The following is a 13,343-nucleotide window of genomic DNA, read 5'->3' as shown; positions in this document are numbered from 1 at the left end:
TGTGACATAATTTGTAAATCGTATACGACATCCATAAATAAAAGGCACCAACTGCAGTAAAAATAAAAAGGGAATTCCCCATGTAAAGGTTTTGGTCCAGATCGCACATATGTGCAATACAAAATACATTTATTATGGTTTCAAAATGTCTTTATCACTATAGTAAGATTGAATAGGTATGTAATAAACACCGTTATCAAAATGTCTTTATCACTATAGTAAGATTGAATAGGTATGTAATAAACACCGTTATCAAAATGTTCAACAAGTGTGGAACTATAGTCCATTTGCATCAAAAGGGAACTTAACGATGATTAATAAACCAATGTTCTTTAGCTGTGTCGTTAAACAAAACAGACAAAATGGACCTCTATAATGAAGAAATATATTTAAAAATTAGGTTTTAACCTCTAATATATATTTTAAAAATGCAATGCAAATATGGTAAAAATAAAAGAAAAAACCAGTTTCTTTACAAATTACCATAAAATTACATAGGTTAAATCTTTTTTCATTCAGTAAGAAGGCAACTGAAGGAACAGCCAATGCAAAGCACACATAACTTCAGTCTGTACTGCACCATTTTTAAAAATCTCTACAGAAGAGAACATCTCTAAAATGGATACCTCATAATATCAGACTTTTTACTTGGTCCCGAGGGTGTCCGTTTAGAGGAGTTTCACTGTAGTTTGATGGTAATTTAATAAACTTTTTTTGATTTACACAGATTTAAAAATATTTAATGTGGGGTTTTTTTTTTAATGAATTTCAACTTTATTCATTATAGAGTTACACAGAGAATAACTAGTTCATGATGTCAGGTATTTGCTTTATCCTGTGTAGGTAATGGGAAATTCTACTACTCTGCTGAGCGGAATTTCTAATTCTGCCTGAATAGGATAAAGCAGATATCCGACGTCGTCAACTATTTCTATTTCAGCTACATTGTACGATGACCTAGAGCTCAAACGAGCGATTATTTAATGTAGGCTATGCGTGCGACGTCACATGAGTGACGTTAAAAGTCATATCCTGCTTGCTTTACCCGTCATCATATTCTGTCAATAGAACTGGTGGTTGCAAGATAAATGCAAATTTGTTGGTTCCATTTGATGCAAAGAGAATTATTAGAGTCATGTTTGCGATTATGCTGTAGACTGTTCCGTTTTGAAGATATAGAAGGAACAGAATTAAAAAGTTTGTTTTAAATGTTTCGATTTTAAATGTTTAAAATTAATTAAAAAAATTATAAACTATATATCTAGTAGTTTATAGAACAATTCAATCAAAACTATAAGATAGACAATCAAATGTGCAATGTTAAATTTCTTTTTAAAATTTAGTAAAAATCAAAATTTCTGAAATATCTGAAAAATCCAATGAAAAATGTTGAAGACTTTCAAAGTAAAATTTCTGTTTAAAATGTAATAAAAATTATAAATTTTCAAACATTATCTATTAATTTGTGGAGACTTCCCCATAGAATCATTGTACCAAGTTTAAGAACAATCCAATGAAAACGATGAGAAGAAAGAAAAAGTTGAATGATGGACAAATCAGTGTGAGAAAAGCTCCACTGACAAATGGCAAAATAGCTAATTAAAAAAATGTGTACAACCACTTAGTCCATGTCAATTTTTTTTTATTACTTTACCGTAGTTACACAACAAACAAGTTTTGTGTATGGTTGGCTTCAATTAGTTTTCCACATCTCAAAACCTGGCAGAGTCGAAAACTAACTACCTCTTCATGCTTTGTATCTGGTACTTTTAAAAAGACAGTTGGCCATATAAAATTGTCATTTCCCTAAGTAGTGAAAAGAGGTACCCATCACTCTTGGTGTCATCTAACAAACATTGGCAAGTACTGTAATTGTTGATCATCAGAGATTACATAGCCATCTAAAATCTCTCCGGTCTCCGAAAATTATGAGAAAATTAGTTTCATTTGCATGTCTCTTTTGCATGCCAAGTTTTTTGGTATATTAGAGGAAGGAAATGTTTTATTTAACGACGCACTCAACATATTTTATTTATGCTTATATGGCGTCTGGCATATAGTTAAGGATCGCACAGATATTGAGCGAGGAAATCCGCTGTCGCCACTTCATGGACTACTCTTCGATTAGCAGCAAGGGATCTTTTATATGCACCATTCCATAGACAGGATAGCACATACCACAGCCTTTGATATACCAGTCGTGGTGTACTGGCTGGAGCGAGAAATGGTATATTAGAGTGTAGTCACTTGTGATAGAGATCGTTCAGAGAAAAATCTGTGTTTGTGAAGTTTAGGATTGTCGTTCTTCTTTGAGAAAAAGGAACTGATTGAAGCACTTCCTGTTTTATCTTTGTCGTCTTCATCATCATCATCCCTGACAACAAAAACAAACAAACAAACACCCAGATTAATAATTGTGAATACAGTAATAGTGGTATGCAACTTTATATGGTATTGTTATGAAATCTGATGCATGGCCTATATTTAAAGTGTCATCATTTATATGATTTATAACTGTTAACTAGTAAACCAAAGGCTAAATCAAAATACCTTTTTTGTTAAAAAATCATCAAATAGTGAAGCATTTGTGATGAGTACCCTGTTACATATCTTATATACAAAAGTGTCAATAGTATTTGGAGGAAGTCTTTTTTTTAACAAAACAATGAAAACACATAACACAAACATTTCACTACCATATATAGTGATTAATTGTAAAAACGTGAGTCAACAAGTCCAAATGTCTAAGAGCACGAAAAACAAAGAAAAAAAGCTAAGACAAGTACGCAAGGGATCTTTTATATGCACCATTCCATAGACAGGATAGCACATACCACAGCCTTTGATATACCAGTCGTGGTGTACTGGCTGGAGCGAGAAATGGTATATTAGAGTGTAGTACATAGAGTACATGATATGACACACTAACCAGCGGACAGCCATGGCTTCCTTTTCCAGTATAACCGAGGCAGTAGACCAGCTAAATCGGACGAATTGTGGGAAGCCAAACACTTTGTCCATACTGGTCTGCAGAAACGCTTTTGTTTTGGGATCTACAATGAAATACCTGCATCAGAACTCACCTTGCCAAATTGCTAAATTACATACAAAGTGACTACAACATTTAGAATCTGACTACTAAAAGTTGGTTTAAATTAGCCACTTTTCAAGTATTTTCAAACACATATACTTTTTATATCTGAAATCTTGCTTAAAACAAATCTTTCCAGTGTGATCCTGATAGTTGCTGTATATCATGAAAATAATGTGTTATTATTAACATGTCTGACTTTTTCTTAGAAAATAATTTGAGGGTACACAATAAAAACAAAACAATATTATAGTCCATCCCATGGGGAACGCCTTTTTGCATACGATGTAATTTACTACAAGTTATTTATTTCTAAGCGGATTGATTTGTAAATTGCACACAAAAATAGTTTTTTTTTGTTATGACTCAGAAATATAATAAGGGAACACAAATGGTAACAGCATAACTTGGAAGGAAGGAAGGAAATGTTTTATTTAATGACACACTCAACACATTTTATTTATGGTTATATGGCGTTAGATATATGGTTAAGAACCACACAGATATAGAGAGGAAACCCGCTGTGCCACTTCCAGGGCTACTCTTCAATTAGCAGCAACAGATCTTTTACATGCACCATCCCACAGACAGGGTGGTACATACCATGGCCTTTGTTACACCAGTTGTGGAGCAGTGGCTGGAATGAGAAATACCCCAATGGGTCTACCATCACGCATCAGGCAAGTGCTCTATTTAATAATACATCATTTTAAAATTGGCTTGAACAAACGACATACCACCAGGATATCCGGAGCCATAATTGAGTGATTCAGTATCGATGCCCTCGGCAAACTCCCAGCATTTAACTGCCTTGTCTCTCGCAATCTGCAATAAAGGCACAAATAAATAAAGGTTTACTTTATAATAAAAAATATGATCTATGAACTATACTGTTTAAATTTATTTTATTGTAAACTTTGTGTTCACAATAACAAGTAAAAAGTGCTATTCCTACTTTTGTTTTCATGCAAGTGCTGCAAACCGTCTTTAAAAATTCCTATGCTAAATGTTCCAAACTTTATATATGAAAACAAGGACATCAACCTATGTTTTAATTCTGTACACTATTAAACAAATCAAACAAAATTACATCACTATAAGAGAACATCATATAAATTAAGTTACTATTCAAGAGTTAACTCTTGGTCCTTTTTTCTTTTAGCCAAATAGCACTTTTAATTCAGGATTTTCAATAATTTGTTTAAAATTAAAATAGCCTTTATTGTAAATAAAAATGTATGTAATGTCATCTTATAGTATTTGACTACAACTTGGTAAACAAAAACAAAGTCTGATTTTAACTTTACTTTATTATTTAATTTACCGTAACTGTTAATAGCAGATGCATAATTCAAATTGGTTTATACTTTAAGCATTGTCTCGTGTTGCTATTATAAAAATAATTTATTTAAATGTTTTGTTTTTCTTTTGAATATTTTCAAATTTATCATTTAAACTTTTGAAGAAAAAAAACATCACCCCAAACACATGCATGCACAATGTATAACAGAACAAGTATGGAAACTACTTTCTGATGTGTCGACTTTTATTCCAGACTAAAAATGAAAGTTTAATAATGTGTCACTATTGTATCTATAAAACAAATAAGTCACCTTTGCACATATACTAGCACCACTGACAATGGGGTATGTTGCATCTGCCTTTTTAGCAACAGTGATGTCTAGATTGGGGAAAATTCGTTGTAACTTTGCCTGGTAGGTTTCCGGTGGTCCAACGGTATCCACATATACCTGAAACAAAATAAGGCTGTTAATCGAGCCCAAAACTCAGTAACCATGTGATAAAATATTAACTGAAATAAGGCTGTTAATCGAGCCCAAAACTCAGTAACCATGTGATAAAATATTAACTGAAATAAGGCTGTTAATTGAGCCCAAAACTCAATAACCATGCTTTTCCTAAAAGTTGCTTTATTTTTTAAAACATGAAACTGTTCACATTTCGTTATTTTGAATGGGTGTTGTTATATTAAGACACTGGCTTTTGGAAAAAATCTCCATTGGTCTAGGACAAATGGCCTAACCCGGGGCAGGGCTTCTAGATTATGATAGCCCCACTCCATGGCTAGTGATATTCAGTGTTGGGCTAGTAAATACTACTATTGCCATGCCCGATGGCTAGTGAGATATTTTTGGTCAAATGTTGCAGTTAAGTCTATTTTGTAAATATAAATATCCTGCCCCCACCCCAACGCTAGTGTTTTTAAGCTCTAGTTCCCTCTTTATCTGATTATTACTATTATTTAGTAAAATTGTATTAACTTAAAGTAAAGTAGGGCTAGTGAATTTTTAATCGTGGCTATTAAATGTTTTAAATCACTGATCCCATGGCTAGTGAATTATATAACCATTCCAGAAGCTCTGCTGGCCTTACCCTCTAATTTGGCTCTAAATTCGAGTCTTGTTAAACATTAAGTCACTGTTGTGGACAGACAGCTGAGATTTGAGACGTGTGCCCAGCATGGGGTGCTTGAAATATACTTTAAATAGCAGGACTCAAACTTAAACAATTGACACACACAGCAATTTTTAGCCTTCCTACAGTAATTTCTTTTCAAGTGACCTTTGCAGCAAATTAAAATGACTGAAAGGTTATGAAGTCTTATTTCAAATGTACAAAATTGTTTATACAATTTGCCATCGGCAAGGAGTTTTACCGAGGCCTGAATAAAAGTACAAAAATAAACAAATTTACTCCTTAATTAATTCTAAAACTGCCTTTATAAAACACTCAGAAAATATATTATTAATTAATAAAATATCTGTTATATATTTTGCCATTAGTATATTAAAGCAAACACAATAATTAGATTTATTTACATTTTTTTTTTGTTGTATTTAATAATAAAAAAGTGCCCTGAAAATGCTCCAAAGTGTTTAACCCACCATGCCTTGCCAAATTGCTAGGAAAAACACTATATATGATGCATTTAATGCAGACAGAATTGATAATTACTTCTTTGAGATTAACTCCCTTATCCAGAGCGCGCTGCACGAGTCCAATAGCCGAATCATGAGACAGAAAATTAAGGTTGTATTTTGTGCGCTGGAGCATCTTGTTACAAATCACAGTCGGGGAAATTATCTCTACAATCCAGCCAACCGTATCTCGTGCTTCAGAGATTTTCTCAAACATCGACTCACGCTGCTCTTCTGACAGAGTCTTGGAATCTGTATAAAGACAATGTAAAAAGTATAAATTTAATTGCTCATTTCGAAATTATGAACTGATGTAACTTTCTTTAATTTCTTGTTAAAATAAAAAGTAGCACATTTTACATTTGAAAAAAAAAAAAAAAAAAAAAAATCCCACCCAAATGAGTTTTAGTTTATACGCTTAAGGGTGTTAACTTTAAGCTACAATAAAAACTTAGTTTAACAGATCATTTTGAAATTTCCGCACCCATAGACCAAATACCACGGAATGGCCCTTGTGCTTACGAAATGATATTGAATAAATAAATATTGTGCACTTTTTAAAAATGGGGTGATTTTTGTGTGTTATTTAAGTTCCATTTTTTTCTTGCCCACCCCCACCCAATGAATCTGTTCTTGGTTCAGATAACCAGTAAGTATTTTTTGTCAAGTTAGTTTTAAGTACTAAAGTCTTAAAATGTACAGCTGGTTGAAATGTACACATATTCATTGCTTATCTATGGAGTGTTCTTGACAAACTCAAGACCGACACATGCCAAAAGTTTGATTCACAGGCTGCGAATTTAGCACGATTCCTTGCTTTCGCGAACTGCAGATTCTGGGTCGGAAGCATAAGATTATGAGATAGAATACCAAAATATCTACATTAAAATATGTTTATGATTCTGGCGGAATTCAGTGCCGGATGCATGTGCCTAGAAGTGAAAAAATTACTATTCCAAGCAAGAAACTAAGGTTTAGAAAAAAATATAATATAGTATTGTAATAGAAGCAAAAGTTCAAAGTTAGTTTTCATTAATGACACCACTAGGGCAAGTTGATTTATTAATCACAATGGCTACTGGATGTAAAACATTTGGTAATTTTTACATATAATTATAGAAGAAACCAACTACATTTTCCAATAACAGACAGGGATTTTTAATAATAATACACACTTTCTCACAGGTAGAACAGCATATACCACAGCCTCTGATATATGACATGTGAAGTACTCTCCGGTTGGGATGGGGAAAGAAAGAATTAGAGAACGGGTCCACTAAAGGGGTTTGATCCCAAGACCAAAACACCTCAAGCTAATGCTGTACCAACTAAGCTAGATTCCACCCGTCAAAGGAGCATGTTCTTTTAAATGTTTTCATCATTATAACGTTTATTATGTTTAGTGTTTTCCATAGCTTCTTTTAGCATGGTGCGGCACCATGCCTCAATAGTCTAGCGCCATCTTGCCTTAATCGACGCCATGCTGTCCTGAGATTAAATAAGCCTTTTTCAATAATTAATTCTAAAATTGCCTTTATAAAACACTATATAATATATATGATTAATTAATAAAATGTGCCCGACATATATTTTGCAATTCATTTATTAAAGCAAGCACATTAATTACATTTATTTTCATTTCAATTAAAAAAAAAATTGTCTTTAATGAAAAAAACATGCCCTGGAAATAGTAAAAAGGCCTCAAAAGTGTCTAGTCTGCCTTGCCAAATTTCTAGGAAAAACACTAATGTTTTCATCATTGTTCAGTATTGCGTCGTGATTCGCCACACATGTTTCAGAGATCACAACACATTCACAATTGTAAAACCATTAAATAGTAGTTGCTAATCAATTTTCAACCGACTAGAAATGTCGCTAATCAAGATTTTAAAAACAAAATGTTCCCTGTTATATAGTGTACAAACCTGCGAGTCCCATTTCTTTGAGGAGTTCATTGTTTTCGACCGGGCAGTAACAAATACCATACACAAGAGGGCCTGAAACAAGACACAAAACAACATAAACATTATTTTATTACATACGTATTCAGTCTTACTACAGTGATAAAGACATTTTCAAACTGTGTGATAAATTTATCTTGTATCACACTATGTGTGATCTGGACCGGAACTTGTACATGGGAAATTCCCTTTTTGTTTTTACTGGAGTTAGTGCCGTTTTGTTACTGACATCATGTATGATTTACAAATTACATCATATCGTATTTGAAACATGACACAAGATTGCAGCAGAGTATCATTCTTAATGTAAAGTAAATCCATGAAAAAAGGATTGATCGTAGATTTAAGAAAGTGTTGTTAAGACGTTAAAATAAAAAAACAATTTATAAAAAGTAAAAGAAGGTATGTGATAAATACATATGTTGTTTTCGCTTCCTATTTATCTCACTTGTTGATTTTGCATAAGCACATACCACTCTACTGCTATGCGTTCTCGTGGGATGTATATTCTTGCATAAAATAAACTTGTGCAATAAATAGGAAGCAAAAACAACATATGTGAAGTTCTGTATATATATTAATACAAACAAGTCACAGAAATGATTGTTTGTGGTAACTAGACATATTGGCAACATCATGGAACTGAAATGTGGTTACCCATTATCATATAGCATTCATGTGTAATTCACCATTACCATGACCACTGAAAAAAACCAACGTTTTCCGTGAGTTCCAATTATCACAGGGTCTGTAACCGACTTGGGGAATCATTAGCTTGAATGTTCTCTAGCCGTGGATACTCGAATTAGGGAAAGATATTTGAAGCACTATTTTGGTTCATTTTCCAGGAGTCTGACCATGTTATTCGGAAAGGCATAGCAAGTTGTATAACATGTGCGTAATCAATTTGTTTCTATCAAAAACCAATTAAATAGGTTTCAATCAATCAAACATAGTCTACAGGAGCTACATGTACACCCAATTAACAATGTAGACATTTCACCAGGCATGACAGAGCAAGGAGGGCTCTAGCTGCCCAACAATTCTGAATGAAAAATATTACTGATAGTAATGAGATGAATTTTACTTGTAGTGCATGTACATGCTTACATGTACACCCAATCTGCAATGTAGACATTTCACCAGGCATGACTGAACAGGGGGGGGGGGGGCCTCTATCCACCCAATAATTTTGAATAAAAAATATCATTGATAGTAAATCTTAAGGCAGAGATGAATTTTACTTGTAGAATGCATAACATTGCATTTTAGGATATCTAGTTTTCAATTTTTTTACAGGAGAGCATACCCCTGAACATCCTAGAAACTTTGCTTTGCGCCTTCGATCTCAGGCAGCACCCCACAATGTCTACTTGCTTCCACCGTGCCTGCATTTCACCTGAATGCTAAAATTGTAAAAATATTGCAGTGTGCAGATTGTTTTTTACTTTGTGCGTGTGCAGACTTATGGCATACAAAAAAATTAGATTTACCTCCCGGAGATAAAAAAAATATATATTAAAAAATATATATGTTGGGTTTTTTACACTTAAATACATCATACTGAGATGTATCAGCATACATGTAATATGAAATGAAGTTCACCGTGTTTTGGTTACGTCCCAAGCGATATTCATTTCCCCAGGCTACCGGGCAGTAAATTGTAGGTGCAGACTTATGGCATACTTAAAAATTTGATTTACCTCCCGGAGATAAAAAAATATATATATTAAAAAATATATATGTTTTTTTTTACACTTAAATACATCATACTGAGATGTATCGGCGTACATGTAATATGAAATGAAGTTCACTGCGTTTTGGTTACATCCCAAGTGATATTCATTTCACCAGGCTACCAGGCCGTAAATTGGTTGGCAGCATGTTAGTATTTTATTGTTTGAATTGCTCTGAAAGAGCTAATCCTAAATGCTGGTATTGTCGGAAGTCTTGCCAAGAAGAGGAGAAAATTAATGGCAGCTAGATTTGCAAATTTTCAACAATTCTATACAATATATACTTAGTCCCTGTCTGGATTAGGGTTAGTTCATCAAGATGAATGTTGAAGTTTGCTAAATGATTATCTTCATAAACTATGGTTGACAACAGTTTTGGCTTTGTACACAATAAATATAACATATCTCAATGTAATTTCACTTGAAATCCAAATTTAGTAACTGGTACAATTTTTTAATTACAAGATTTTCTTCAAACACATCCAGGTGCATTAGTAATGTTCATTCTCATTCCAGCCAGTGCACCACGACTGGCATATCAAAAGGCTGTGGTATGTACTACCCTGTCTGTGGGATGGTGCATATAAAAGATCCCTTGCTGCTTATCAAAAAGAGTAGCCTATGAAGTGGCGACAGTGGGTTTCCTCTCTCAATATCTGTGTGGTCCTTAACCATGTCTGACGTCATATAACCGTAAATACAATGTGTTGAGTGCATCGTTAAATAAAACATTTCTTTCTTTTAGTAATGTTCAAACAAAAAAAATTCAATAGCAATTTTGGCAGCGTTCTAAAAACAGAAACGTCATGTACCCAGTGTATTGTTATTGTTAAAATAAAAACTGGTCTATTAACCTTGACCCCTGTCAAAATTCTATAACAATCAGACAATTCTGGACAAAGTTTAAAAAGATGAAATAAATGAAAAGTACCTATCATATCAAAAAATTACTGTTGGATATGTTAAATTTCTTGTGTACGAAGCCAACACATAGATGGGTGTGAAAAGTGACTTGACCATAGATTAGGATAGGAATTAGATTCAAGGTTTACGGGTAGAAATCCCCTTGCTACAATACTTTTTTATTTTTTGGGTAAAATTTATTTTTCAGAGGAGCATGACTCACTCACCCCTAAACACTTTAATACACCGCAGTGGAAGAGATACCCATGTGATATTATCGTCTCTTCACATTGTGGAATACATCTTTTGAGAGTTCATGTCCTCCGATCACGTGAGCAACGGTGTCACACAGTACAACTCTGCACAGATGTTTTGCAGAAAGTGTGCACATGGTTCTTTCAATTCATATTTTTAAATCGGGAAAATACATCCTGTCAATTCTTATAATTAATATTAAAAGCATAATTTAACAAAATATATATTTTAATAATTTAGTTTAGCCTTGAATATGTTTATACTATTGTTGATGTAAATGTCATTGATAGATGTATGGTGTAGGAATGCAAACTTTCATTGATAAATAGCTAAATAAAGTAGCCACAACATGAAGTCATTTTGCTAAATGACATCATTTGGTAACCGACGTCATTTTCTTGGTCTTTAATCCATGCATTTTCATGTCTTGTTTAGTTATTTGGGAAGTCATTCTGTGCGATTTTTGTTCATTGTTGTGCGGTATAATAAATAAAATACTATACTTGTTCCCATGTGAGACCATTTATATTACAACTTGTGTTTTTAATAGTACATCACTTGCTTTCGCTCGAGGTGTACGATTAAAAATACACTTCTTGTAATATAAACGGAACAGGAACTTGTTTAGTATTCTCTGTGTTCGTCAGTCTTGACCTCCGTGAACAATTTCCTATCTGGGACGTTTTGGGTTAGTCAGGATTAGGCCAAGAGAATGAAAGTTATAGATTTGCGTCCGAACAATTTTAAAAACACATGAGGCTTTTTTTTATTTTTCATTATTTTTATTGATCTATTATTTCCATAGTAGATTCAAGACCAAATGAGGTCGACACATCAAGAGTTCGACAATTTTCGTCAATGTTTGGAATATACTGCTTCCTGCTTGAGGATTCAATGCTCTACTGGACTACACTTCAGAGATGGCAGTTTTGGCACAAAGGACCTGTAGACATTATCACTATTGATGATTTGGAACCTGAATTTGTGTGATGATCATTATGTGCCTTTTTTGTGCAAATAATGAACATTTTTGTAAATAATGAAAATTGTCAGCGGTACCTTTCACGGCATGCAGGCGGTGGACACAAATCTATAACTTTCATGCTCATGGCTAGGGTTTGGATTATATCTGGTGCAAATTCAACTCTTTTCAAAATGGCCGCTCTTTAACATTTTTTGTTAAAATTATTTTTGTCAGTGTGAATAGAGATAGCCAACACACTAACCCATGAAGTTGTGAACACTCGACAAGTTGCAGAATGAAAAACTGAGATTGCCGCTTTAAATTAATAAATTAAAACTTGTTTTCACCTAAAACAGGGCCCCTGCCTGCCTCGTCTATTCCAAGACAACATGGCTTAGATTTGGCACATTCTGGAACTTCAGATTCAATAATACAATTCTTCGTTCTGTCCAACTCGAACCGACTTTGATCCATTACAACTTATTTACGATTCCCGCCAAATTACTCCCTGATTAAAGAGTACTTAAGAGGAAGATAACTCTAGCCGACGATAGTCCGTCCTTCAGTAACCGTTTCAACTTTAGAACACTTAATCGTTTTAAAAATAAAATACAAGTATACTCGGTCAAAAAAGAAACGCAAAGGTGATAGGGATAGAAGAAAAGTGTTTGATTTTACAAAATATCGTTTTTTTTTTTTTACAATATTGCTGAATGACCATGTGTGTTAATGTTCCTGGAATGGGAGAACATGCCCAAAATTCCAAATGCACCCTAAAACAAATTTAAGGCACTTTGTGGGACACAGGACATCGGCGTAAAATGGTCAGATTTTGTCGAATGCACGTAAAACTCGGGGAAAAGATTGGGGTAGTGATGGGTATTTAAAGCTGCAATGCTCGCAATGATGCCTCATTTCCATTTCGACGTAGATGAGTTACAATATGCCAAGACTAAGCCTGCCGAATCGAAACATTGCAATAGGCAGCCTCCAGTTAGGTGAATCGCAGTTAGCAGTCGCACGCCACACGAACGTCCATCAGAGCACCATGTCACGTCTCTGGGACAGGTACCAGCAGTTTCAATCAGCTGAAGACCGGCCCAGAAGTGGAAGACCTCACATAACAACTGCAGCACAAGATCGCTACATCCGGGTTCTGCACTTGCGTCACCGAACTGCCACAGCAACGAACACTGCTGGACGCATACCTGGTTTGAGAACAGTATATGCACAAAACATTCGGAACCGACTTCAAGAAGCTGATTTACGGGCTAGGAGACCGTATGTTGGCCCCGTGCGACGTTGAACATCGACATTTACGTGTTCGCTGGTGCACGAATGTACAGGGGTGGAACTTGGGAAACTGGCGGCGAGTATGGTTCAGCGATGAGTCACGTTTCCTTCTACAGCGACGTGATGGACGACATGTTTACAGACGCCGCAATGAACGTTTTGCCAACAACTGCGTCGCCCAAGTTGACAGTTTCGGTGGAG

The 13,343-nt window shown here is 34.4% G+C and overlaps 1 protein-coding gene across 2 annotated transcripts; it reads right to left on the bottom strand.

The window, feature by feature from the left end:
* Positions 1-1,625: 1,625 nt before the first annotated feature.
* On the bottom strand, positions 1,626-12,444 carry LOC121384248 (ribonuclease H2 subunit A-like). 2 transcript variants are annotated; one of them, XM_041514535.1, is made up of 7 exons: positions 12,197-12,444; positions 7,956-8,027; positions 6,068-6,282; positions 4,705-4,842; positions 3,829-3,916; positions 2,930-3,053; positions 1,626-2,374 (listed from the first exon to the last, which is right to left on the bottom strand). In XM_041514535.1, exons 1-7 carry the CDS (start codon positions 12,321-12,323, stop codon positions 2,233-2,235), a joined length of 906 nt encoding a protein of 301 aa, XP_041370469.1. In that variant the 5' UTR covers positions 12,324-12,444; the 3' UTR covers positions 1,626-2,232. The 2 variants fall into 2 exon arrangements, with proteins under 2 accessions (XP_041370469.1, XP_041370470.1); XM_041514536.1 differs by lacking the exon at positions 12,197-12,444 and adding an exon at positions 9,301-9,400.
* Positions 12,445-13,343: the final 899 nt, after the last annotated feature.

The sequence above is a fragment of the Gigantopelta aegis genome, chromosome 10 (genome assembly GCF_016097555.1).
Source record: "Gigantopelta aegis isolate Gae_Host chromosome 10, Gae_host_genome, whole genome shotgun sequence".
Lineage (NCBI taxonomy): Eukaryota > Metazoa > Mollusca > Gastropoda > Neomphalida > Peltospiridae > Gigantopelta > Gigantopelta aegis.
Note: the sequence above shows the minus strand (reverse complement) of the source record. Positions and strands in the feature narration are given on the sequence as shown.